At 54.0% G+C, this 26,567-nt stretch overlaps 2 protein-coding genes across 2 annotated transcripts in view; one reads left to right on the top strand and one right to left on the bottom strand.

Moving 5' to 3' along the window:
* Positions 1–1,496: 1,496 nt before the first annotated feature.
* Positions 1,497–8,601, bottom strand: LOC309446598 (sodium-dependent serotonin transporter-like; the record flags this gene model as incomplete). Its single annotated transcript, XM_082066465.1, has 13 exons — positions 1,497–1,577; positions 2,028–2,195; positions 3,177–3,277; positions 3,490–3,589; positions 3,707–3,838; positions 4,184–4,296; positions 4,531–4,658; positions 4,851–4,954; positions 5,620–5,754; positions 5,990–6,128; positions 6,391–6,610; positions 6,743–6,877; positions 8,406–8,601. 13 exons carry the CDS (start codon positions 8,599–8,601, stop codon positions 1,497–1,499), a joined length of 1,752 nt encoding a protein of 583 aa, XP_081922591.1.
* Positions 8,602–13,508: 4,907 nt separating this feature from the next.
* Positions 13,509–26,567, top strand: part of SGSM1 (small G protein signaling modulator 1) — a gene marked incomplete at both ends in the record, with an annotated part of 32,149 nt that continues 19,090 nt past the window's right edge. The window contains 3 exon segments of the mRNA XM_082066297.1: positions 13,509–13,529; positions 13,532–13,654; positions 23,458–23,533. Coding sequence (XP_081922423.1) covers positions 13,509–13,529; positions 13,532–13,654; positions 23,458–23,533 — 220 coding nt within the window.

Below are 26,567 nucleotides of genomic sequence, written 5' to 3' on the forward strand. Positions count from 1 at the left end.
CGGGCCACCGCCGCCACCAGCGCCATCGCCTCCCACCGGGCCCGGCCCCGCCGCCCCAGCCTTTGTGCGCCCGGCCCGGCCCTTCCTGTTCCTGCCGCCCCGCCCCGGGCAGGGCCCGCCCCGCCGGCACCGGCAGCGGCTCCGGCGCGGACCTTCCGGGCTGCGCCGGACGGAGCGACACGCGGGTACCGGCTCCGGCCGTGTGCCTGTGTTTCCCCAGCCCCGTGCGCTCCCCCAGCCCCGTGCGCTCCCCCTGCCCCGTGCGCTCCCCCTGCCCCGTGCGCTCCCCCAGCCCCGTGCGCTCCCCCAGCCCCGTGCGCTCCCCCTGCCCCGTGCGCTCCCCCTGCCCCGTGCGCTCCCCCAGCCCCGTGCGCTCCCCCAGTCCCATGTCCCCCCCCAGCTCTCAGCCGCGCTCCCCTGTTACATTCCGCATGATCCCAAAGAACGGTGGGGAGGGTACGGTGAGCGGTCACCGTGATAAGCCAGCACTGCTTTGGTGAACGTGGGCGCTGGAAAGTGCTTAATGGCCCCAGTAACAGCTGAGAAGTGGTGAGGCGGCACGGGGAGTGATGTGACATTATCAGGAAGCCGCGACAGGTGGCTGGTTCACACTGGCGCCAGGGCTGCTTCACCCTGACCCAAATATTTGTTTTTAAAATGAGATATATTGAGGTCTTTCCTTCTTCAAATGCCAGAGGCCGCCACTTCTCTGGCAGTCGCTCCTCTCGGCTCAGCAGAGCTGTCTCATCACCTGGACAGAAGAGGAGGGACTGACCTGCCTTCCCAGCCCGGGGGCTCTGGCTGCAGCAGCGTGTTCCCGGGAGCGACCCGAGGGGCCACGCAATTTCTCAACCAACCTTTTTCTCTTTGCACCAGGAGAAGGTATTTGTGGTCAGGCCAGCTGCAGCCCCCCCTCCATTCCCCAGCCCAGCCCTGTGCACTCAGCCACACCACAGTGCTGCGTGAATGCAGCACGGCGAGCTCCGGCTCGTCTCCCTCCTCTGATCTCCCAACAATTGATATTGCTTTATTTTCCACATCACTCACGGTACGGCTAAAGGCATGCACAGCTCCCGCCAAGCAGGTTTGCACGGCAAGGTCACGAGCGCCTCTAAGCGAGGCGCGTTCGGTCCCTCTGCAGTGGCACTCGCAGCTGCGCCTCTGTCTTCACGGGGAGTCAGGGTTCACCTCCAAACCAAAGGAGTTTGGCTGCGCTTCCAGCTCCCAGGACTCGGTGGCAGATCCTGTTCTCCCTGCTGCGGATCAGAGGTTTTCCTGCACATGCTGGCAGCGCTGCTTCTGATTAGATGCTGAGATGCAATGAGAGCTGGAGGCTGGGGAGCTGCCACCAGCATGTGCAGCCGCTGGGGGAGAACCGAGGGACCGGTGGCTGTGAGGAAGGTGATGGTGGCTTCTCTTCTACCTGCCCCATTGCTTTGTTGGGGCAGGAGCAGGGAGCTGAAGCAGTCTCTGTGTCCCCTGGATGTCCCACCAGGCTACAGGACAGGTGACATAGACACGGCCTCCGCCTGTGGATCTCGTGTTGTTTTCTCTGGCCGAATGCAGACGGCAAGGCGCTGGAGGGTGTAAGCAGCAAAGAAAAACAGCAATGGGATTCCTCCCGCACGAGCAGGGCATGCTGAAGCTGTCCCCACCGGGACATCACTCGCTGTGCCAGCCTGCAGCAGACCGCAGTGTGCAGAAGCCGTCCCAAAAACGGGCTGAGAGGAGTGACAGCTGGGGACAGTCTCCTGCCTCCAGGGCCAGGCTGATGTAGCCCTGCTGCTTTCTGGCCCACCGAAAATCACAGCTTCAGAAATATGACTTAAAATTATCAGGGCATGGAGCCGCACCCCTCTGAGCCCTTTTCCAGGCAGCTCTGCAGGTGTGATGGAATTGCCACGTGAACAAAGACACTGAGGACACATCAACCATCTGCCCAGCTCCCTGGTCTTGGGCTAACCCAAGCGGGGGTCCCTGCCCACCCCCAGCCTGGGGGCCGTGGGATCCCCCACCCCACTCCTGACCTGCTTCAGAGACCCCGGTGTCCAGACGAGCTTGTACACCATGTAGAAAGGGATGCAGATGAAGGACGATGCTCCTATGAGGTACCCCACTGAGATGCTCCACTCAGGGTACTGATAATCAAAGAGCGTCAGAGGTGGCTGGTCCAGGAGGGAGCTCACAACTATGAACTGTAACAAACAAAGCAGAGCTGGTTAGGGAAGGACGCTCATGGGGCCAGAGCACGGCAGGACATGCCCCAGTGATGGCCACAAGCAGGCACAAGGCAGTAGCAGGACTATACAACCCACAAAACCCACGTGCACATGACACGGGTGGCCAGGGAAGCTTTTTCAGGATGGCAAAGCATTACTGGCAGACCAGTCCCATTGGCTCCTCATGGAGAGCACATCACCCACAACATCTCCCCAGCCTGGCACCGACCCAGGCTCATCCCAGAGGTTAACGACATCCACATCCTGCTGCCGCCGCTGTTTTCCAAACCATGAAAGGCCAGCGTGGACGTTGCAGTGACATTTCCCAGGCTGCCATCCCTCGCTGGGTGTGGGCTGAGAGGTTTCTGTCTTACAGACCCCACAGAGACGTTGCCCTGCAAAGGCTGCACGTCCCCTTGCTGAAATGAAATAATCTGCTGTCTGCTTTGATTGTAGTGCTTCTCTCTTAATAACCTGGGCAAAGCGCTTAGAGCTGTAATTAATTCTCCCAAGGCCTCTTCTCCTGCAGATCCAGTGAGATTAGACCCCTTCGCCTCTCGCAGCCTTTGAAGTGCTGGGGGAGCTGGCATTTCAAAGGAGACAGATCGGCCCGGCACACAGATGTACCCATGGCGGTGCCAGCGCGAGCGCAGGACCAGGAGGATAAACTGAGGCTGTGTTTGCACCCATGCGAACAGCCAGCTGCTGGCCCCAGCTTTGCCCTGGAGCTGCAGGGAGGCTGGAAAATGTGCTCTCATCTCCTTTCCTTGGTGAAACCTGCTGTCCCGGGGCTGCGGGCAGCCTGGTGTGGTCCGTGGCTGGAGCAGCAGTGCGAGGAGCTGGTGGGGAGGGCTGGCACCATGTCCTACAGCCCCCCCCGGGACCCTGGGTCACCCTCCCAGCAGCTTGTTCACCCCACACAATTGAGAGGGGAGTAACAGCAGCGTAGATACTCACTGCTAACAAGGCAGGGCTGATGGCAACCCAGCACACCTTCCAGAACAGCCCGGGGGTGAAGCCCAGCATGGCTTTCACATCGTGGGAGAACCTCTGTATCCCTGCAAAAGGGAGAACCGTCATGGCCCTGAGACCCATGGGGGACATGGGAACAGGGACACAGACACAACACCCTCCATGCTCCACCCCAGCCTCGCCAGGAGTCACACGCGTGCTTCTTCCCCCAACCCCCTGGCACTGACACACACGCATGAGGTTAAATACCCGTGGAGGCACCTGCAGGCTGTTTTCCATAACAGAGGCAGGTTCTTACCGTAAAACCAGGAGACAGCGATCGTTTCCAGCAGCACCACCGCCAGGATAGAGCAGCCAGCACCAAACTCCTCCAGCAGCTTCACCACGTAGGCTCCCCCCTGCAATGGCACAAGGCAGGGGGCGGCAATGGACCCGTGGGGATGTGGAGCAGAACTTTGGCAAAGTCCAGGGGTTGTTGGAGATATGAGTAGGTGTGTGGTGGGGACGGTACTCACGTAGGTGAGGGTGCTCAGGGAGCCCAGGAAACAGACTGTGATGAGGCCGAGGACAAAGAGCTCCCGTCGCCCGGCCAGGACCTGGGGGTACTCGTCCATCACGGCAGTGATCACAGCCTCCAAGCCCCCAAACTGCAAAGGGAATGCCAGTGTGAGGTGGAGAAATGAGTCATGGGGCAAGTCCTCAGAGAAAACCTGCTCCCCGCAAGCCCCCTCTGCCCATGAGCAGAGTGGGGACATCCCGTCCTGTCCCCTCCCTCCAGGATGACCGTCCCTACCAATGGGCTTTGGGGACACCAGCTCAGGCCCACTGGAGATGATGGCTCGGTGGGCTTGGGCAGGCAGCTCTGCTTCCCCAGGCCACAGCTCCCTTTGTCACCCCACTATCCCCTGTGGGGGACAGCCATTCCCAGGCCCCACTGGGGACACAGCCCCAGGCTGCACAGCCGTGCTGTCCCGCTCGATGGAGTTCCCTACCGTGCTGTCCAGCCCCAGTGTGATCATCATCAGGAAGAAAATGATGGCGAAGAAGGTGGATCCCACCATGTTGGCAATTGCTTCGGGGTAGGTGATAAAAAGGAGGCTTGGCCCTAGGAGGGGACACTGCTCTGGTTTGCTGTTCCCCAGCAGTTCTGGGTGTCGGTGATGGTGGGAACACACGTGGGGATGATGCCTCAAAGCCAGAGTGGCCGTGGGCACAAGTGCTCCTGGGCACAAGCCCCCATGCCCCAGCAGACCCCAGGGCCAGCTGTCGCTCCTGCCCCCTCAGCCGTGACAGGCACCACAGGGCCAGGACAGGGCAGTTGTGCTGGAGGGAGGCAAACCTTTGTCTCTGGCGACATCTTCCACCTCCACGTCTCTCATCTCAGCCATGTAGCCCAGCACGGTGAAGATGACAAAGCCTGAGAGGAAGCTGGTGAGGCAGTTCACTGTGCTGGTGACCAGCGCATCCCTGGAGAGCACAACACAGGGAGATGTGTCCTGCGGCAGAAGCCCCCCAGCAGAGCCCCCCTCCAGTCCAGCGCTCACCCCGGGTCAGCTGCCCTGGTCACCTGCACCCCCACCAGTTCCCTCTCCTGGCCCCAGGTGCCAAAACCATCAGTAAAGTGGGGAAGATGCTCAGCCCATGGCTGCAGGAGCTTACCGGTAGCAATTGTTGTGGAAATGGTTGTAACTGGCCAGAGCGAGGAGGACACCGAATCCAGGACCCAAGGAGAAGAAAATCTGTGCAGCAGCATCAACCCAGACCTGGCAGGAGAAGCTATGGGCAGGCTGGAGAAGGGACAGGGGTCCCTGGGGCTGGGACGGGGGGTGGGAGGTACCCCATGGCATGCCCACCCCATGGCACAGGGATGGGTCCCTGTTGGTCCATGCTGCCGAACCTCCACTCTTGCCTGCCCTGTGACCCCGTGAGATGTCCCAGAAGCAGGGGAGCTGCCGTGGGACCGCAGGAGCTCATTTCCACCCCAGGGTCCTGCAGCGGCAGAATTAGGCAATAGCATCTGCATTCCCCTGTTCCTGGAGGGGGGATGAAGCCCGGAGACCCCTGTGCCTACTCCTGGCCAGGCAGGTTCAGTTCCAGCAGCGTGGCCCTGTTTACGTTTAATGAGAATTCTCAAGTGCTGCCTGGTAATTACTCACAGGAAACCTATTGTCAGGCCAGGGTGAGAACACAGCACAAACAAAACCCAGCAGCAATGAGATGGGTGATTCAATTATGGATTTACATTTCCAAGAGCCTGTCCAGGGTGTCTCGTTTCTGTAGGAACAAGGTCCCTGTCGCCCTGTGGCTCCACGGCAGAGCCAGACCAGTGGGCAGGGATGGGCGTGTGTCCCAGGAGGGGGTCTGGGTGCTGCCATCCCCAGGGCAGGGGACAGCAAGACCTGGGTGGCCTGTCCCACTGCACACTCACCGCGGTGCTCAGGAGCTTGCCCCAGTCCGGGCGCAGGTAGAAGACGACCCCTCTCCAGGCGCCAGGCAGGGTGGCCCCCCGGACCAGCAAGATGAGGAGGACAACGTAGGGCAGTGTAGCTGTCACCCACACCACCTGGGGAGAGGCAGCGTCAGCGGCGGCACCGGCAGAGCTGCCCCACCGAGCACCAAATCAGCCTGCATGGGGCATGGGCAGCTTGCTCACGGCTGCCGGGGGTGGTTGAGGGGTCGGGGTGTGGGGAGGAGGTGATATCCCATATTTAAAAAGCCAGAAAGACCCCCCAGCTGCCAGGCAGATGCTCTGCTTGGTCCCTCCTGCCTGGCCATGGCCATGGAGCCCTCTCTCCTACCTTCCCAGAGGTTTTCACCCCTTTCCACAGGCTGAAGTAGACGATAGTGAAGATGAGGAAGAGGCAGAGAAGCAGCTCCCAGTGGATTCCGCCCACGTTGTACAGACCCCCGGACTTCTGGAGCTCCAGGACCTTCCTCCTGCGGGCAGAGATCCCCACGGCCAGGGGGTGTCTCGGGCCAGTGCAGTGCTGCTGGCTCTGCCCCCGCAGGCTCAGCCCTGGGCAGGTGAGTCCCACACTCACCTCTCCCCCAGGGCACCAAGAACAAGGACCATGATGTCCCCAAGAGCATCCCCACATGAGACCCTGCTCCCAGGCCCCCCAATCCTGCTCCATGTGCAGCATGCCCTCCACGGGGACGTGCCCCAGCTTAAACGCATCATCCGTGTACATGCACTTACGTATAAAACTCTTCAGCAGGGGACCTGGAGAAGTTGGTCCAGGTGACGTTGCTCCCCCCGAAGTAGTTGGTGCAGTGGGGCGTGTTCCAGGGGTTGTCACAGCTCGCCCAGGGCAGGCTGCCTGACAGGGACGAGTAGAAGTAGTAGAGCGCCCAGGCGATGATGGTGTTGTAGTAGAAGGAGACGTACAGACCGATGATGCAAATGGCAAAGCCGATGCCTGGGGAAAGAGAGAGGCAGGCTCAGCCGCCCGTGCCAGTCCAGCTCTCTCTGTGTCCCCTGGGACATGGCTGCAGGGACCCGCCCATGGATGTGGCCCCAAATGCACAGCGGTGACCCCGAGGTCTCTTACCCTTAAAGATGGGGCAGATGCGCTTCCAGATGGGGATGGCACCCGTCCTGTGGAACTGCCCCAGCGCCAGCTCCATGTAGAAGAGGGGCACCCCTCCGAAAACAGCCATCAGGGTGTAGGGGATGAGAAAGGCTCCTGCAGGGTGAGGACCAGAGTGGCGGTGACCACCATGGCCCCATGCCAGCGCAAGGCTGTCACCGCCATCGCTCCCGGAGCATCACAGATGAGGGGTTTGGACGTGTGTTTGGAAGATGTTTTACAAATTATCTGTTCAGAGAGGCTCGTGGATGTGACCCTGCTCTGTGTCCCGGCTCCCCCGGCTGCTGAGGGAGGGAGTGTTTGGCTGGGGTGGTACAAAGAGCAACACAAACCATCAGGGCACAGGGGATGGGGCACCCAGCACCTTGCAGGTCTAGAAGACTTTTGGGGAAAATCCCATTGAATATGCACGGTCACCCCAAGACACAAGTAATTAACGCTGTAATCTGCATTATTCATAACAACGTTATCCATACCAGAGCAATACTTGTACCCCATGGAGGTTTGGGAACAGGAGCTGCTCTCTGCACTCATCAAAACAGCCCTGCTGGGATTAGTTAATTTAACCCCCACGGCTCCTCTCTGCGAGAGCCCTCCCCATGCTCCCCCTCCGCTCTGCAAGGGTTTATCCCCCAGGAAGGTCTCCAGGTGACGGGGGAGCTCAGCACCAGCTCTGCTGGGCCGGGGCTGTGCTCCCGAGGGGTCTGGACCCCTCATCCTGCCATCCAGGGCGGGCTGGGAAGCATCTGCCCAGACCACAGCAAGGACCAGCGGCTGGAGTTTGCTCCCAGTCCCACAGGAGTGAATCACAAATAACTGCACTTCGGTGCGGGCACCTGGGATCCGCATTTTAGCCTTGAGTATGGTACTAATTATCTCCTCCTAATTTTCCCAAGCAGTAGAGGATATTACTCAAATGCCGACTTTGGCAATTAAATCCACTGTGCTTTTGCAAACAGCACAAAATTTTCGTTCCTCGTTTTCGATTTCCATGCAAGGGGTTCTTCTGCTCTGCTCTATTTAAGGCAATTTATTTAGATGTCATTTACTCAAGTGTTTTTTTTTCCTTCATGGAGCTTTGATATCTTAACTTTCCATTGATCCGCCGCAGGAGGAGCCCTGTGCAACGGGGGCTGTGTGGTCCCCGGGGGTCAGGGCTCCTCTGCGGGGTCCAGCACAGCCGGGACCCGCGACAGGCACCTTGGATCCTTGCAAGGATTATTTTAAAACGTGAGCCATCAGAAAGAATTGATTTCACAAAGTCACAGGATCATAAAGTGTATGAACCTCTAACCCCCAATTTGCAGAGTTTTAATCCTTTTATGCAGTTTGGACCCCATGAGTGTTCTCTTTGTGATCCCAGAGCTACTAAGGCACCTCTAATTGTGGTGGAGGAGAAGTGAGTGACACCGGGAAGGAGTGAACGGAGGATTTTGAATGAAGAAAGACAGAAAAGGGACAGATGTCAGGAAAAGTTGGGTCAGTCTCTAAACCACCCTCTCCAGAGAGGAGCAGCAAGACACAAAGAAAGAAAAGAAACAGCGCGTTTTTCAGCATCAGAAAGATGGAAACCAGATTTCTTCCCTCCAAAAGAAGATTTAAATAATCCCAGCAGTGTCCTTACCCCCTCCGTTTTGGTAGCAGATGTAAGGGAACCGCCAGACGTTGCCCAGATCGACAGCGAATCCGATGACCGAGAGGAGGAAATCCATTTTTTTGCTCCACTTGTCCCTGGGGTGGGTCAGGGGCTGTGGGGGCGCAGGGCTGGCCGTGGGTCTGGGGGCTGTGGTGGGGGGTGCCGGGCAGGGCTGCTCTGCCATCCTGCCGCCCTGGCAGATCCCACACGATTCAGGCTCAGTAACTTGGGGCCGGGAAGGGATTTCTCTGTCGCTGATGACAGATCCGAGGAGGGGAGGGTCTGGCTGTGACTGCTCTTCCCCACCTCCCGCTGGAAACCCACAGCACCAGCAGCGGCTGAGAAACCCATCCCTGAGCAGGAGCAGCAGAGAAACCCGTCCCTGCGCAGGGGCCGGAGGGGACAGCAGGTTCCCAGGGCTCAGGCACCGGGACCAACCTCACCCCCCCATTTCTGTCCCCTCCATTCCCAGGTCTGCAACCAGCGGGTGTGTTTAGGGTTGGGTTGGTTTGTATTTGCACAAAGAGGTGCTGCTCCTTCCTCCCGACGTGGAGTTACTTCTCCTTGGTGTAGACCAGGGGTGCGAGTTGTGGCAAATAAGCAACATGAAAGCAAAATAACTTTTGTGGCTCAGGCGCGATGAGGAAGGGGATGGCAGTGCACCAAACACCATCGCTTTCTTCAGTTTGACAGTTTAGCAGCAAATTTCATTGCAAATTAAATGTGTCTGTGCAGGCTGACAGCCCAGGCGGGTCCCTGCGTGTCACCCCCGGCTGTGACACAGGTGAGCCTTTGCTTGAGGCCGCAGGTGCTCCCAGGGCCTCTGAGTGCTCCAGCACCGTCTTTTCCAGGCTCCCTCATCTGTAATTAAAAGAAACTACAGAAGAGATCAATCCAGGAGCTGTAGTTCTCAGGGCCATGGTTAGTGGGTTGCTGTGACGACGTGACGCATCCACCCAGCGTCTGCCAGGCATGAGAAACCTCCGGACACTGTTAATCCTTCAGGCACACAAATGGAGACCCTTTAGAAACTCCAGTTAAAAACACCTTCTTTTTTATTTTTTTTTTGGTGTGTCAGGCCCTGGCTGCCATGGATGTTGGACCACAGCAGCTTGGGGGCTGATGCTGCTCCCCAAGGGGCTGATGCTGGTCCCCAGGGGGCTGATGCTGGTCCCCAGGGGAATGGCCCATGCTCTAGGTACTGCGGCAAGGTGGGCAGGATGGGCTGTGCCTTGGTGGGCTCAGTCCAGCTGCTGGTGACACAGCCACCTTGGAGCAGGGACGTGGCTCTGCCAGGGGACATCACCTCTGCAGTGGCCTTCCAGGTCTGTGGTCTGTGGGGAGCAGGTGCCCCCACCAGGCTGAGGCCACTACCCAGGTGTGAAGCAGCAGCTGTTCAAACATTGGCATCTTTTTAAAACTAAGCTACTTGCTCTCCTTAAGAGCTTCTTATTTACCTCCATGTTGATATTTTCAATCATACAAGGTGGGATTTGTACTGTTACCTCGGGCAGAGCTGGAGCAGCACCAGCTACCACTGCTCCTCCAACGGCTCCAAGCCAGAGCTGCATGGTGGTTTTGCAAGGCTGGGATGTGCAGCCTGCATGTTACCACCCCAAAGACCCCCACGCTGAGGCACCCACCAGCACCAGTTTCCAAGCACACCGGCGCTGCTCCGTACAGCCAAGCCCATGTGCCGCGCCATCAGTTCGATGCCAATGCTGCCGCTCCAGCAGCCTCCACACCTGACAGATCCCCTGGGGTTTTTGCTGGTGAATGAGCCACAAATGCACCCAGTGCTCCCATTACCTCCCTGCTCCCACCTTCTCCTGGGGTGCTCACCCACGCCGCTGCCCACAGCCCCTCTGCACCCACCCGCCGACGCGGCCGCCTCTGCTCCAGCATTGGGTCAAGGCTGCCACGGTCAAGTCAATGAGGAGAGAACTTTGAAATCTCAGTTTTTCTTTTTTAGAAGCTGCAAGCTGGAAAAAACATTGCAGGTTCTCAGGGCTGCTGGAGGCAGGAGAGCAGGGGGAGAGGTGTCTGTGGGAGATGGTTTTCACTGAGAGGTGTTGTGCTCCCTGGGGTTTTGGGGTAGTGTGGACTCCCAGCAGGATCCTGCCTCTGTGACCTGCTGGAGAGAGGAGTTTTTCCCAGAGTTTTGTTTATTCTGGTCACAGTTTTCCACCCTGTGTGCATTGGCTCATCAGCTGTACCGCGTGGGGCTCGGTGTGCTCATCAGTGACACACCAGACGGGGGAGTTTTCTGGGTAAAATGTTGTTATTTTGCCAATTGTAGACAAATATTCTTGTCCATCACCTGACGTTCAGTTAGAAGTATTTCAGAGAGGAGGCTATGGAGACTACGTACCATTTGAAATACAGTGTGTTTCAAAAAGATGGACCCCATTTCAAAGCATTTTAGCTCAAATCAGCTTCAAATTTGAATTTCCATTGAGTTAGAAGTTGTTTCTAAACAGTATGATTATTTGATTAGAGGATTGCTTTTATCCTACCTGCTCACCCATGCAATGAAATGCAGAGGAGTGGATTGTGGTCTTAAAACAGCTATCCTGTTTAAGCCACAGAGGCAGCAGTGGGAAGTTTAATTTAATTAACATGATACTCAGAGATGTAACTTAATCACATTAAGTATAGATCAACATGCTCTCATTTAAGCTCTCCAGACTTCAGAAAACAGGGGCCAATCGTCTCCCACCCATCTTTAATCCAGGGAAAAGCAGAATTTTCCACGAAGAAGGAACCAGCAAGGCTGGTCCCTCTGCTTGTTTCAGCTAATTCCTCCCGAAAGGAAGGTAATAAATTAGTAATAGCTCCCACCGCCTGCATAGCACCATTGTTCCTGGGGAGAAAGACACCAGGAAAATCACTTTTTGCTCCTCTCAAATTGTCTAAGTGTTGCCTGTTTTGGTGCATGGCCCCACAGAGGTGCCAGCACCACCAAGCACCTGGGTCTCCCTGGGTTTGTTTGGCGCATGGATGCTGCTCACCCCATGTTCGTTAGCCTGAAGCATCGCAGGGAGATTGACAGGACTGAAGATTGGACAAAAGCAGCACGGTTCATTAACAGGAATCCAAATGATCTTTTTGCTCCTCTGGCCTTTGCTCTGGCAGTGCTGTGCAGCTGAGATGAGCTCGCCCCGGTGGTCACCGCTCCCCCTAGCTCGGCAGAGTTAAGCAAGGCTTTTTTTCTTGGGAAAAGTCCTAAAAGAGTTGTGTTGGCTGCACTTGGACAGACTCATTTTCCTGACTGTGGTGCTAAACTGAGCAATTCCTGGTGTCCCTTGCACCTTGACACCTTGCTAGACAAGTCAATGTCTCCAACAACATTTTCACAACAGCAAAAGTGAGAAACAGGCAGGAGAAAGTCGCCTGCCTGTCCAAGGTCAAATTCAAAGGCTTTGTCAGGCAGCCGAGGATCTCCTGGCTGGCACACGCTGGTGGTTTAACTCAGTCTCATCCTGGGCTGGAGGAGTTTTACAGAGACCAGAGCCCTGCGAGGTGCCGTGCGTGACACGTCCATGCTGTGTGCCGCTCTGGGAACCTGGCGCCTTTCCCGTCTCAGCTTATCAGAGCCGTGGCTCTGGGCTGTCCCCACCACAGCCTGGGGTCCGGGCAGCAACTGGGCTCTCTCTGCCCTTGGAGCTTGGTTACTGTTGATATCTGACGGTGCCCCTATATGGTGCTTTATGAGGCCATGATGCCTTCATTATGAGTATTTATTAGCCTGTCTTAATTGCCTGTTCAAGCAATTGAACCCACATTTGTCAGTATAAGATATGAGTGGCAGCAGAGCAGCAGAGCTCGATACAGGGGTCAGATCCACACTCACCGACTGCAGATGGGAGTTGTGACCCCCAGAATCTTCCTGGGATCAGCAGTCACATACCCCCAAGCAAGCTGGCCCTGTTCCTACAGTTTGGCGACATTTGCGCTGCCACCACTTCTGTTAACAGGGTGTTTAGCAAGCCAATAAACAGTGAAAAGCAAATAATGTACAAGGAAATAGGTTTTCCCTGCAAGGGATATGGCACAGGTATGCTCCCAGCCTCTGTGCCAGCAGTAAACTACAGAAGGGGACAAATTCTGATTAATCCCGAGTCCAGAGCTCCCTCCTGTCTTCCTGGCAGAGCTGTGTCCTGACACACAAATACCCGTCACGGACGGCAGAGGGGATGGATGGTTCCTGGCACCTTCGGGGTCCCCGAGCAGCAGCATGGAGCGATGCAGGGGCCGCAGCCCAGCTCCCGGCGTGGCACAGGAGCGGTGGCCGGGGCTGCGATGGAGGCCGCTGGCTGTGTGCGGCGTGGCACTGCCCTCACGCTAATGCGGTTTGTAGTTATTGGAAACTGGACTGCGGAGGAGCCGGGATCCTGTTTCTATGGAAATGTCCTGGAACAGCGAACGAGGGAACAGAAAAACAGAAGACGCGTTCCTGGGAGCTGCCAGGCAGGGCGCGCTCTGGAGGGGCTGTGATTTCGATCGGAGCCACCTGCTGTGAATTGGTCTTTTCGGCTCATTATCGCCTTCCCGGTGCGGAGGAGCCACAGGAGGGTCCCTAGATGCCGCATGGCTGCGAGGACACTGTCACTTTGCATCTCCGTGTCACCCCCAGGGCTCCCCGCTCAACACCGGACCCCGCCGGCTGCAACCCCGAAAGCAGCGGGTGTGCGGGGGACACACACCGAGGGCTCCCCCGGCCCCGTGTCACCAATCCCGAGTGTCACTGTCCCCGGGCACCCCCCGGCACGTTGGCCCCAGGTCTGGGAAGGCTGAGGTTGGGTGTCCCAGTGGAGGGGTGCCCGGTGATGAGCCCCTGGGAACTGGGCGGGGGGGGGCGGTTAAGGACCCCCACGAGGGCCGGTGGGCGGGCGCGGTCCCCGTGCCGAGGGCGCGGGCCCGGTTGGGTGTCCCCGGTGCGCCCGCGGCCCGGCGGCGCACACGGATTGGCGGCGGCGGCGGCCCCTCCCCGGCGGGCGCGGGTGGGCGGTGCGGCCCGGTGGGCACGGCCCGGCCCCGCGGAGCGGCCCCGCGCCAGTCACCGGCGCTGCGGAGCGGAGGAGCGCGGCCATGGCGGCGGCCCCGGCGGGTAGGGCGGGCGGCGGGCCGGGGGCGCGGGCGGCGGGGTCGGGCCGGGGCGCACTAACGGGCTTCTCCCGCTTCTCCCCACAGAGGCGGAGACCCGGCAGCGGCTGCTGCGCACCGTTAAGAAGGAGGTGGGTGCAGGACCGCGGCGGCCCCCGGGGAGAAACCTGGACGCCCCGTGGGTGTCCCCGTGGTGATGGGCGTCTGCGGCGGGACCCTGCTCGGAGAGGAACCCCGGCCCCGGGTTCGCCTGCTCGCAGCATCCCGGTGGCTCCTGCCGGGCTGCTGCAGCGAATTTAAGCCCTCCCCCCAAAAAAACAAACCAACACCACCCAACCCCGAGCAGGGCGGGGGTCGCAGCGGGAGCCGGGGGCTGCAGCGGCTGCCCGGTTCCCGGGTCGGTGGCGGGACATCCCTGCAGCACCACTGAATTTCGGTACCCTAGTATCCTGCATCTTTTGAAAATTGGCTTTTGCTGCTGGCAGAGCTGCTTTCATAAGTTGTGATTTTCCATAGGGAAAAAGGGGCGACTCCTGCTGCTGCTTCCACGGGGAGCTGCGCTGGGATGAACCCCCGTTGTGGCCATATGCCCTTTGCAGGGCAGGGGGCAGCTGGGGAGCCCGCACGGCCAGGGCTGCTCGCCGCTGCCAGCCCAGAACATGGGGAACGTGCACATGTGTGTTTGTGTGTGCAGTGCAAGGCAATGGCATCGTACATCTGCCTGCCCTGGCCTCTCTTCTCAGGCATCTTTAACTCTGTTAGTTTATACTGCGTTTTACGCCGAGCTGCCTCAAGCTGCTTCTGTCTGTGCAGAGCTTTGTGTTTGTCATGTGCGTAGCATTAACACTGAGCTGATGGTGGATCTGGAGAGGGAGCCAAGATTCCCACTGCTCTGCCACGTAGTTCGTGCGTTGCTTGTGCGTGGAGGTGGCCAGTGGGGCCGTCTGAGCCTCCTGTCCGTCACTGCGGACTCTGGAGCAGCCGAATGTCGTGGGACCCGCTGCATCAGAGCCTGGAATTGCTCTGCCGCGTGATGGAGTGCTGGATCACCGGGAGCTGTTGTCACCTCCTGCCTATGGTCTGTCCCCACAGGTCACCTCTCCTGGGATTTTGGAGGGTGTGATGTTTTGTTTCTGGTCTTATAAGCGTCTTGATAACCAGTTTTTGGGCTCTGGAAAGTGGAACGGCCCTGTTAGGGACACCGCCTGGAGTGGGTTGAACGAGACCCATGGGTGGTAGGTCCAGGGAGGGTGACAACGCAGTGTGTTTGGCTCTTCATCCAGACCACTTCCCACCTTTGATTGTCTGCCGGGTGTGGTGGTAAGGAATACTACTTGTTGCCTTGGCAACAGCTATTAAACCAGAAAAAGGGTATGACATTTATTTTGCATTGTGGATAAAGCTGACATCTCATTATTACTGTCTGTCTGCGACTCCTCCCGAGTGGAGAGAGACAAAACAGCAGGCTGTGCGTCGACTGATGCTGCAGGATGGGAGGCAAGGATCGCCATGGGCCTGCCGGTGAACCAGCTCGGCCCGCAGCTTCTTCCCAGAGCCGCTGTGCCCTGGGCTGTCACTGCCCAGGAGCATCTCCCGCGCTGGCGCTCAGCACCGGCTGCTCCCCCTTTGCTCTTCTTCCAGGGGCTGAGCGCTTGAAGAAAGTGCAGCGTGTGCCTAGGGGAGAGCTGAGGGTTGTGACGTGCCCTTCTGCTGGCTTTTGGTAAAATAAGTGTATCATACAAGGGTTTGGTGAATGCCAGTAAAGATCGAAGGAGAGAGGTGATGTATGGGGAAAGCCCCTCTGCCCTGGCAAGGTGCCGCCATCCAACACATCCCGATGCCGTGACGTTGGTGTTTGACACAGTCTGGTGTCTCTCCAGCGGCCCTTTAGGAAAGGCTGACACAGAGCAGAAATGTTGTTCTGGTGGTCTCGTGGCTCTGGGCTCTGCCTTAGGATGTTGGTGCGGATGTGGGTTCTCTGTACCTTCCTCCGTGTTTCTCCCGGCTCGGTGCAGTGCGGACAATGCTGGGGCTGTGTGTGCCCAGCGCGGGGGGGATCCCTGCCAGACCTGCGCTCTGCACCCCCCACCTGCGCTTTGCTCTGTCAGGGTTTAAAAACACCTGGGGAGACGTGATCCCATAGGTAATGTAGTTAATTATTTAGCAGCCTCCCTGAAATTGGGAGCTGGTGGGGGCTTCTTTTGCCTGTTGCTCCCTGCTCTTTAGGCACGTTTTGCTCATGATTTGTTTTTTTTTCCTCTCCTCGACTGCCTTCATGTTAAGTCAGGAGCTTGTGCAGACTCCGAGGAATAGTAGAAAGGGATAACTGCAGAAATATTTCTTTTCCACTCCTGGAATTATTACCTTGCACAAAATTGCTTATTCTCACTCTGGTTTTGCTCCAGCCGTGGCTCTGTGTGATCTGCTGAGGTCCTCGGGGCAGGTGAGCTCCGCTGGGGCCGGGAACAGCCATGGGTCACACTTGGGAAGCTTCGCCACATCTGTCGTCCTAGTGCGATAACTGCAGGAACCAAATATTGTGAAGACAAGGTCTGATTAGAGAAGGTAGATAAACAGTAAATCGAAATTACCCAAAGCACCGCAGCGAGCAAATGGACTTCAATATTTGGTTGTTGCCATGGTTAATGCATTTTTATTAAGAAGTCCTGCTCTGAAGTAGATTTATGGGTTGAAATGAGTAATAAGTTGTGTCTTTTTCCTATTTTTCTTTTTTTTTTTTTTACCTCCATATGGTCATAATAAATCAAACTTATCCTGAAAACTGCAAAATCGTTTGTCAGCAGACTGCAAGGGCAAGAGCGGAACTGTGGTTTTCCGAGGAATCCTGCTTCCTGGCATACAGGATAAGAAGCACAACCAAATCCTCTCTGATTTTTTAGAGCTTTTATCAGCTGAGACTACTTTAAAAACCCAGAGCCTGAAATATGCAGGTTTAAAAGGACGTTGGATTCTCAACTAAAAATATTACTCTTGCAACCCATGCTCCTCCCTTTCTTTTGCAAGTTTCGTTTTTAATAGAGGAGAATCCTGTAGGATGGTTTTGACTGTCTCAGGTAACTGCCCTGCATCCAGGAATAGGAGGGGAAGCAGGTGTTACCATGAAATACTGCGCCTGGAAAATTAGTTGTGTGAAAAGCTGAATGGAATATGAAAGCAAACAGTTGTCTTGCTTATTCTTCTACAAAAACTTAGTTTACATTTAACTTGCCACTCAGCAAGTAGCTTTATGTCTCTTACTCGCCAATAATTGATGTGCCTGTGTTGAATGTTTTGCTGCCTGTTCTTCGAACTTTTGAAAACTGTTGTTGATTGACCACAGCCTGCTTGCCTGCTGATGTCCCCTGGTCTTCTGTCGGATATATTGTTTATTTTTTAACAGCTTGGATGGTTGTCACCATGTAGCTGTTGACTAATTCCCTCATCATATATTATAGGGACAACAGTCAGTCTCTCTTCCTCCCACCCTTCAAATGAAGTGCCCCCGCTATGCAGCCACATTGTCTGATTCGTGGCTAAATAACACACTGACTGGTAAGAACAATATTTTTGCAGCCTGGGTTTGTTTATCTGGCGCATGTATGTGTGCCCATGGTTCCAAAATATTGGATCGTGGGTGTCGGTGACAGCTACTTCATTCTGGATTGGTAGAAAATTGTAAATTAATTTAATGTTATTAGGATCTGAAAAATTAATGTTGATAGCTTTAAATGTTCTCAACGCCAATAAAAAAAAAAAAAAGGCCTTAGTGTAGCTGTCAAAACTGTTCAGGCAAAATGAAGATGGGGATGATAAGCTGCAGGTTTGTAATGAAGCTGAGGGACCTCCTGATGTCTCTCAAGCACCCAGGTCAGCCTTTCTCAGACGCTCCTATATCAAAAGTAAACAGACAGCTTTAATGCAGCATTTCTCGATTGCCTGCATCGATCTCTTCTGAAAAGAGTATTACTAATCGCTGGGGACCATTTTCTCTCCCTTTGAAGACAGAAGCGGTGGTGAGCAGGAGTGCTCTCATACTCCAGAAGCCCTTGGCTTGATCTTTCGTAGCTGGAGTGGGTTTCATGCTGCTTTCTCCTCCTTCATCTCCCTTCCCAGCTTTGGGCAGGCAGAGCTGCGTGTCCGAGCAGCCTCCTTCCTCCACTCCTCTGCTGCCACAATGGCATCCTCCTGGCGTCCTGGCCGTTGCCATGGAAATACCTGGTTTTGCACAGATTCAGGACTTCAAAGCAAGATGGGGCTGGAAGTTGCACCTGGTTTCCGTGCAGATAGTGTCAGGCTTTGCCGTGTTTGCTAATTGAATCCAAAATGCTTGTCAGTGTAACGTTTATCACCTGGGAAAACAGCAGCTTTGTGGTGTGATGGGTGCAGAACAAAACAGGGTAAAGCTTTGAAATCAGGCATTGGAAACAGAGAAATGACTAAAGTTTTCCCTGAAATGTTGCAGTGTCTTTATTGAGCATCTCCCAGCTAGCGGTACCAGCAGTGCCAACAGATGGCATTGAAATTTGTGTTTCACAAGCACGCCAGGAATAGAACCAGCTATAATGTGATCTTAAGTGATCTTAATTTAGTATTGTATGTACAGATTTTTGGCCAAAAGCTGCTGCCCTGTGAAGAAAGTCTGGTACAAAATACTGTCAGCAAACATACATCTCTGGGATCATTCCCATTTCCCCCAGGGTACAATGTGGTATTACAAACCCTTCCATTTAATGTGTTCTTGATCTCCTTTCCAGCAAACGGTCCAAATATTCAGAGTTCATATGCATTAATGCCTTCTTCCCCCCACCCTCCCAAGGAGGCTCAGCCCAGTTCCCGGCCGTGAGCACACGTGGTTCCCGGGGCTGCCCTGAAAATCCCACGTGTGCCACGTGGATCATACCCCAGCTGCAGCAGGTGCTGTATTTTATTTAGTAAGTGGTGATAAATAATTAAATAAGACTTTTAGAAAAGCCAAAGGTCTCAGTCTGGAGGATTGCAATCAACGTGACTGTGGCAGCAAGAACACGGAGCTGCCAAACAGCTTTAAGGGCAAGTGCATATGAACAGTCCGGTGCCGTCAGAGCTGTCCCTGTGCTGTTGTCCCACCGTGTGAGGGGACCCTGTTCTCTGTTGGTCCATCGAGATGGCTGGGGAGCGTCCTTCAAGTCTCTGGGTATAAATAGTCATTTACTCTGAAGCTGGCAGTATTTTAACTGATTAGAGCACAATTGATTGGAATTATTTTATGGGCAGCTAGTAAACTCTTATCTAAGTGGCAGAGCTTGGCTGCAACTTGTGATGGTGCCGGAAAAGTCTGGCTGGAACTTGCTTTTAGAATAATCACGGTGTTTGTTGCTTTAAAGATAAGAATCTATATCTTGCAACGCCAAGTTCAATAGTATGAGTTTTATAAACAAGTGTGCCAAAAAAAAAGATGTTGTAGGAATAAGACAGGCAATAGGCAGACATTTCATTTTCACATGAGGAGATAGATCTAGTTTGTGAGAGGTGTTGGACTGAGCAGTTCTGCTTTAGCTGAAAAAGTGGCTTTTAGCTGCAATTCAGCCGGTGTGGTGGTTTGTGCTGGTTTTTCTCCCACAGTGATTCTGTGGGCACCAGCGTGGACAGTCCAGAAGTTGAGAACTTAGAGCTTTGGGTTGTGTCTTTGTGTCCCAGAGCTGAACAGACGTTCTGAGCTTGCTTTGCCTTGGACACTGAACCCCCTTTGGTACAAACCAACCCAAGAGCTGGAGACAAAAACCAGCCCAGGAGATGCTAGCTGGGGGAGCTGGTGGCAAAGCCAAGTGGGTTGTGTTTGTCCCTGCAAATAGAAGCATGCCTGGGATTGTCTTAATACTGCGTCTGCTTCACTAAGTCATCCTTTAGCATTTTGGACAGGTCTTGCACAATGTATGGAAACTGTTTCCTGTGGGGCTTAACCAGAGCTTATTCCTGGAAAGAGTCCTTGATTCAAAGAGGCAATTAAAGAAATGCTCAGATTACATCAAGGAGTGCCCACGTGGACTTGTTGCACCAAAACTAACATATAAAATGGGATTTTTAAGTGCTAGAATTAACTTCCAAATACATAATCAAAGCGGCACTTAAAGACTGCAATAAGAATGAGAAAACACCAGCTCATAAAAGAATTTGAAAAGCTGACATAGAAAAGCAAATGGAGTTTAAAGCCTATATGACCGATGTGGGAGTTGTTGTGGGTGCTTGTTGTCCTCCTGGGCAAGGTGGATTTGGAGGGGGTTCCACCAGTGCAGCCGCCTGGCTCTGGTGTCTGTCATCTCATCCCTCCCACAAGAGGTGAGATTAAGAAGATGTCTTAATTTCCACTGTATTTTTTACTGTAATTCTTTTGTTTTCAGGATACAGGTTACATAGGCATTGAGCAGAAGGTCTTTCCTGTCTCTGACCAAACCAGATCAATAGCAGTTTCTAAAAACATACTTCTGCAGAGACCAACTCAGTCACTGGAGGCATTTATTTTATTGTAGCTTTTATTTATATGAAACGACTCTCTTTGTGGGAATTCCCACTGCAAGGACTGAAATCAGACCTGGTTCTGCTCTGCCATTGCCCTGGTCATACCTGATGCTTTGTCCCTTTAGACAACCCCACAGGGTTATGAGCATGGCCAAATATTTGGGAGGTGCTGTGCTTCAATACAAATGCCTTGATTACCAGTGGGAGTCTTTGCAAGAACCATGTCAGGAAAAACCGTGGCTGTAAACATCGCTGAATGATCTAGAATACAGGTTGTATTGTGACTTGCCTGGAAAAATCCAGCCAGGTAAAACAGAGTTGTGAGTCAATATTTCCTTAGACTAATTAAACGCAGAGTTATTGGTTTGCTCCTGATCTCTGCACCTTGTTGGTTATTGTAACTGCTGTAATATTTGGCTTGCTCCACCAATGTAAATGACAGCTGGGACTGGTTATGGAGCTTCGTTACAGGAAAATCAGGGTTTGAGATGAAGCATAACCCTGGGAATTACGTAGCAGAGAGAGCTGAGCCTGCATCCCTGTCTGGGGGCTGTCAGGTAGGAAAGGGTTTGTTTTCATTTTTGAAGGGGGCGTAAAGAAGCGTTTAGTCAAACCAAATGTTAATAGTGATGTTTTGGCTGCAGTGGAGCTGGCTGGGCCCAGGGGAGCCAGAGGAGCAGCTGAGACCTCGGGCCAGGACCCTCCCCGGGGTGCGGGGTGCACGTTCAGAGCCCCACTCCGAGCTGGATGTGCCGCCATTCCTGGTGTCCCTGGATGCCACAGCCCAAGGGCTCTTCTCATGTCCCATTGTTCTTCGATCTGGCTTTGGAGATGGGGCAAGGAGGAAAAATATTGGTTTTCCTTGTAATTCAGACATGCACGTGAAGCCAAGAAGGACTAAGCTCGCTTGTTCACAGGTCAGTGATTCAGAGGGTGATGTTGAGACTAACTTGCCTTCTGTTGTATTTTTGGAACTGCAATTAATGCTGTTAATTTGGTGTGGACATCGTGTTGTAGGGTGTCCCTGTGACCCTGCTCTGGTGACTTGTCCTCTGCTCCCAGCTGGAGCCAGCAGGAGGTTTCATTGCTGCAGAACACTTGATGATGTTCCTCTTGAGTTTACCTACATCTAAATTATTAGTTGCTGTTTTAATTTCCTTTCTAATAAAAGAAGAGCAAACATCTCATTTTCCTCAGACTGGCTTAGGATAAAGAGTGGGCAGCTTCATTTGTTGAGATTGTTCTGGCTACAATATGAGAATTAGCATTAAAATGCTGGAATGCAACGTGTTTAGAGGCTGTTCAAGGCTTCTCTGTGGAGTGAGCCAAACGTGGCTTCGCCTGCGCTCTCTGTCCCAAACCCCGTGGCTCAGGAGAGGAGCCGGGAGGGCAGTGGCAGATGGTCCCAGATGGCTACAGTGGGGTCTGTGGTCCCGGATGGCTGCAGTGGGGTCTGTGGTCCCGGATGGCTGCAGTGGGGTCTGTGGTCCCGGATGGCTGCAGTGGGGTCTGTGGTCCCAGATGGCTGCAGTGGGGTCTGTGGTCCCGGATGGCTGCAGTGGGGTCTGTGGTCCCGGATGGCTGCAGTGGGGTCTGTGGTCCCAGATGGCTGCAGTGGGGTCTGTAGGGTCTGTGGTCCCGGGGGGGACGGTGGGACCGTCCCTTGGGATCTGCAAACAGCAGCACAGGAAACCCCACAAGAGGTTTGGGCTTCTCTGGGCTGGAGCTGTCCTACAGATGCCAGTCATGTCCATTTTTGGGCAAATATGAGATTGCTTTGATCAGAAACTTTCTCAATGTAACACTTGTTTTCTCTTACAAGACAATATCCATCTGTCTGGCTGCTATTTCTTGTATAGCTGCTCCTGTTCTGCTCTGGCCCTTCCCCTCAGGTGCGTGCCCTTGTTGCAAAGCCCTTTCCACTTCTGTTTCTTTAGATATCTTTGATTTGCTTAGTGTGATAACCTCGGTCAATACCGTCTTTTTTTTTTTTTCTTTTCTTTAATGAGTAATTTTCCACCAAGTTGCATCTCTTGGAAGGGTTTTTTTGTGTGTGCCTTGAGAGCACAGGCTGTTTGTGGTGCCTTGGGACCAAGATGCCGGGTCAGAGCCGGGGTCCTGCTGTGCTGGTTCTTCCACAGGCACCAAATAACCAGATGGTCCCGTCCCCGCAGAGGTCGGTCCTGCGGTGGGTGCGACTCCAACATATATCAGAGCAGCCGGATACCACTTCATGCAAAAAGTGGCTGAGAAATGATTAACTTGAATACACTCCTAATTTTAACCAGAAGCTGGTAACAAACCGTGTGCATTGATTCCAAAGAGTATTTGTGGGGGATGGGGGTGTTAAAAGATGGATTCTTGATTTATGCTTTTGGCAGGTTCATAGAGATGCTGAGTTCACTGGCGGTTCCTGATCACAATGTTGCAGAAAAAATCTCAGATCCTGAGAACTCTTAGTACACGGCACGGCGGCTCAGAGCAGCACGGGAAGCTGACCTGCTTGCTTTGACATGCAGAGAGGTGCTTCTGGCTGTAGATATGGCTTTTTTCTTAATCCATATTCGTAAAAGGATTTCCTTTATTGAGCTGTCAGCTACACGTAACTGACCTTGATGGAGGCTTGCGAAGGAGTTTAATTCCCCAAATGAGGCAATTAAAGGTCTCACACATGCAAGGTTTGCTTGGCCAACTCTTGACCTGCTGTTTGTTCCTCTTCCCTGTGCCTTCAGAGGGAACATCTTGATCAGCAGAGTCTGTCTTACGCCCACATCTGCGCTGTGAACCTTTCCCCTGTGTTTTCCGAGGCTGGAGTCTGTCCTTGCCAGCCTGCTTACCTGGCGGGTCTCCCCTCCCATCTTGTGTCTGCAAAAATCACGCTTCTAATTCATGTGGGTTTCTATTGATTTTCTTCCTCTCGTCGTGCCCCTGATGTGCAGCCTACAACACAGCTTCCCTTGGAATAATGGCAGTGCTGAGTGCATCGCTGTGCAAACAGCATTCCTGGTCACATCTGGTGCCAGGTGATCGTGGGATTTGGCATCGAGGGACAGTTACAGTCATTTGGGACAGCTGCGTCACGTGAAATTTGTCAAATCCCCACAAAATGAAAAAGCATAACACTGTAAAAGCATTGCGTATGAGATTTGGTTATGCTTATTAAGGTGTCTTTTATCTAAATGATGCTCAATTCCCAGAGTTAATTCTCTGCTTGTAGTTTTCCCATTTTGAAGCTTCTCAAAACCAAAACAACCTTTTTATTTTTATATACCTGGCTTTTTGAGATAGCCGGTGATGGCAAGCGAGGACGCTGTGATTCTGTGAGACCTTTGTGCAGACAAAAAGCAAACAGAGCATCTCGCTCCCGCTCCACCGGTCTCTTCACTCTGGTCTGTGGCTGAAATTCAATGTTTTCTCTAACTGGGCCTCTGTTCAACAGGTGAAGCAGATCATGGAGGAGGCGGTGACAAGGAAGTTTGTGCATGAGGACAGCAGCCACATCATCTCCTTCTGCGGTGAGTCTCTGCTGACACGAACCGGGGGCTGACGCACCCGCTTTGTGTTGGGTGTGTGTGTCTCCTGGGTGCAGGTGGGATGGTGCTGGAGCCAGGTGGGGGCTTCAAGGAAACAAAGGGGCAGCATTAATCGGACACAAGCTGGGACCGTGCGGCTGCCGCGTAGCAAACGCTGCAGTGTGTGGAGGGGGAGCCGCACTCCTCCATTTACAAATAGCTGAAGAGCAGCTTGCTAATTTGGAGGCTGGGAAGAAAATAACAGAAGCGATGGCAACTATAGTGGCTTGGGAAGAAGTTGCTGGAGACGGCTCATGCAGCACTGTCACCACTGGGTAAGACTGTAGCATCCCCAGACATAGGCACAGAAAAGAGAAGGGAGCTGCGAGGTCTCCTTTTCTGCTTTGGAGAGCAAACAGGCTGCCTTTTGCCTTTTCTCCTGGGCCCTCGCACAAAAGACATGCAGATGCTTGTTTCAGGCCTGTCTGCCTTTGTACGCTACGGACCGCATGGCATCGAAAGAGCAGAACAGACTTCAAGGTGTGAGTCATTCTCTGCTATTCTGTGCAGCACGAGGCTTCGCAGCCTGGAATTATTTATAGCCTCCTGCGACACGGAGCTGAGGCATCCAGGCACGAAGGGCTCGTCGGTTCCTTCTGCTTCTTAATGATGCTGCTGCACTTTCCCTGGCTTCTGGTATCTGCACCTTCTGCTCTCTCTGCTGCTCTCTCATTTAAATGGCGTGTGCACCTTCCTCGGTGCTGCGGCTCTCCCTGAGCTTATAAATAACCCCTTTCCCTGCCAAGCGGAGCATGCTGCAAGCCTGGCTTTGCTGGGCAGAGCCGCCCTTTTCTCTGGAGAGAGCCGCCTTCCTTGCAGAGCCCTCCTCATCCTCCGCGCAGCCAGCGTACCGCAAACCCCACCATGGAGCCAGTGGTCTGGCAGGAAAGGGCGGCTGCCCCACCGCCCCGGTTTGCCCGGGAGGGACAGGTCTGAAGCAGACAAACAGAAGTTGGCACCTGTCACGTTGGCGCGGCCCTGGGAGGCTGATGGAGAGCCGGCAGCGGGGCTGGGGCCGCGGGAGCCCAGGGTTTGTTGTGCACATCAGTGCTAGAGCTGCCTTTGTGTGCAGCCCCTGCGTGGTCTGAACCGTGCTAGGCCTGAGCGCTCTCGGGATCTCAGAAATACCTTTAGTCTTTTTCCAAGGATCAAAACTCCCACCTTAGTTGGGTGTAGCTGCACAGAGCCCCTGCACCTTGCGTCTCTGCTGTATGTTACATCCTTAGCGATGGGGAAAATCTCTTCAGTGTCTATTTGCAGAGGTGACAATAAGTAAGTTAGGAGCTGGGCTCAAAAAAATAAGGTTAAGAAGGAAACTACCATTACCCCTGTATTTAGCATGGGCAGGGTGCACTCAGTTTGTGCTCCAGCCTCTGAGCCCTTGGGAGAGCACAGGGAGGTGTTTCCTATGTCACTTGTATTTCAGCCTTGGAGTGCAGAACAAATGAATGAAGGGACATGAGGTGATGTGAGTGTGTGAGGGAGGGGTGGATCTTTTTGTGTTTGGTCCTGAAGCCAGGAAGCAGTCTGACTTATTTTGCAGCTGCAAATTGTTCTCTGGGACAGGTAGGAAGACCCGTCCATGCATGGGCTGTGTGATTTGCAGCATGTCTGGGCTTCAGAAGGGTTTGTGCAGGTTTTTGTTTGGAATCCAGTGACTCTGAATGGCAGGTTTGGGGAGAACAGGGCTTGGCTGGCCCGAATATGTTGCTTTTCTGCTGTTAGCATGGGATGTGTCCCACAGCACCTCGGCATGGCACGCAGCAGTGCAGAAATAAGGAGAGCATCCCTCGGCCCTGGGAGCTGATGGGTTTGCATGAAAATGTCTCCATAGAGTTGTTCAGCTGTAGGAAAAAATGCCTTTTCAAGCGAAAGGTGAATCGGCATCTGCCGGGAGCTGCAGGGAAGACTCAGCGCGGCTGGGGGGTTCCTGGAGAAGGAGGGGTGTCAGTGTACCAGAAAGCTGCTTCTCAGACCCAGATCAATCGCCTGCAGAACTGTGGGTCCCTGTAATTTTCCAGTGCTTTGATCAGCCTGTTTAATAAGTCTGTGTTTGACACTAGACATCCATCCTGAGCCCTCCCAGGGGACTCCGGCAAACAGAGCCTGGCCGTGTGTGCAGCTTTCTGTGGAGTCATCGCCAGCTCCCCGCTCGCTGCCTGCCCGGGCAGGGAGTTAGGCTCAGCCTTGCACGGGGGCTTTACTGCCAAGTACCAGCTGTAGGGAGCCAACTGAGCCACCACTGAGCTGGGAGCGTCTCCAAAGCCAAACTGAGCTGTTGGCATTGCCTGTGGTTTATCCCCAGGTTCTCTCTTGCCAGGGTTTTTCAGGAGAATGTTTGTGTGAATGCTGAGATTTTTTTTTGTGAAAAAAATACTGCCCCATTTCCTCTGCTGCTTTAGAAATCCTCGGTGTGCCTGTCTCTTGATCCTGGGCTTCCTCCTTGCTTGGACCATCCCAACACAGGGGCCCAGGGCAAAATCTCCTGTTCCAGTGTACCCGTCCCTCAGATTGGGCCGAAGGGAAAACCTCAGTGAGTTCTTTGGTTTCTCTACAATGTGCAAGAAACCTGGGAGGAGAACATCAGCTTGTCTGCATAGCAAAGCAATTATCCTACCTGGAGAGGATGCTTGCTTGTTGGTTGTCGCATGTCTGATGAGGCCATTTTCCTCAAGGTGGGGATGTTCTCTGCCTTAAAATGTATTGTCTGAGGAGTTTTACATCCCGTCCTTCTCTCTAGCTCAGTGATTAATGAGAGTGGCTTGACTGGTCACCTGAAATGGTTTCAGACCCATTTAGCCAGTCTAGTTAAGGTCACCAGTCTAGTTAAGGTCTCTTTAGGTTGTCGGTTGGTCAGATAAGCGAGTTCAAGACAAGTTAGGATGCCCAACTAGTCCCTCTCGGGTGATTTCAGGGAGATCTGGGATCTATTTTAGCAAGCATAGGTCAACTTGCCATTGAATTATGTACCTCTTGG

Source organism: Streptopelia decaocto (genome assembly GCF_964273445.1).
Source record: "Streptopelia decaocto genome assembly, chromosome: 15".
NCBI classification, from domain to species: domain Eukaryota; kingdom Metazoa; phylum Chordata; class Aves; order Columbiformes; family Columbidae; genus Streptopelia; species Streptopelia decaocto.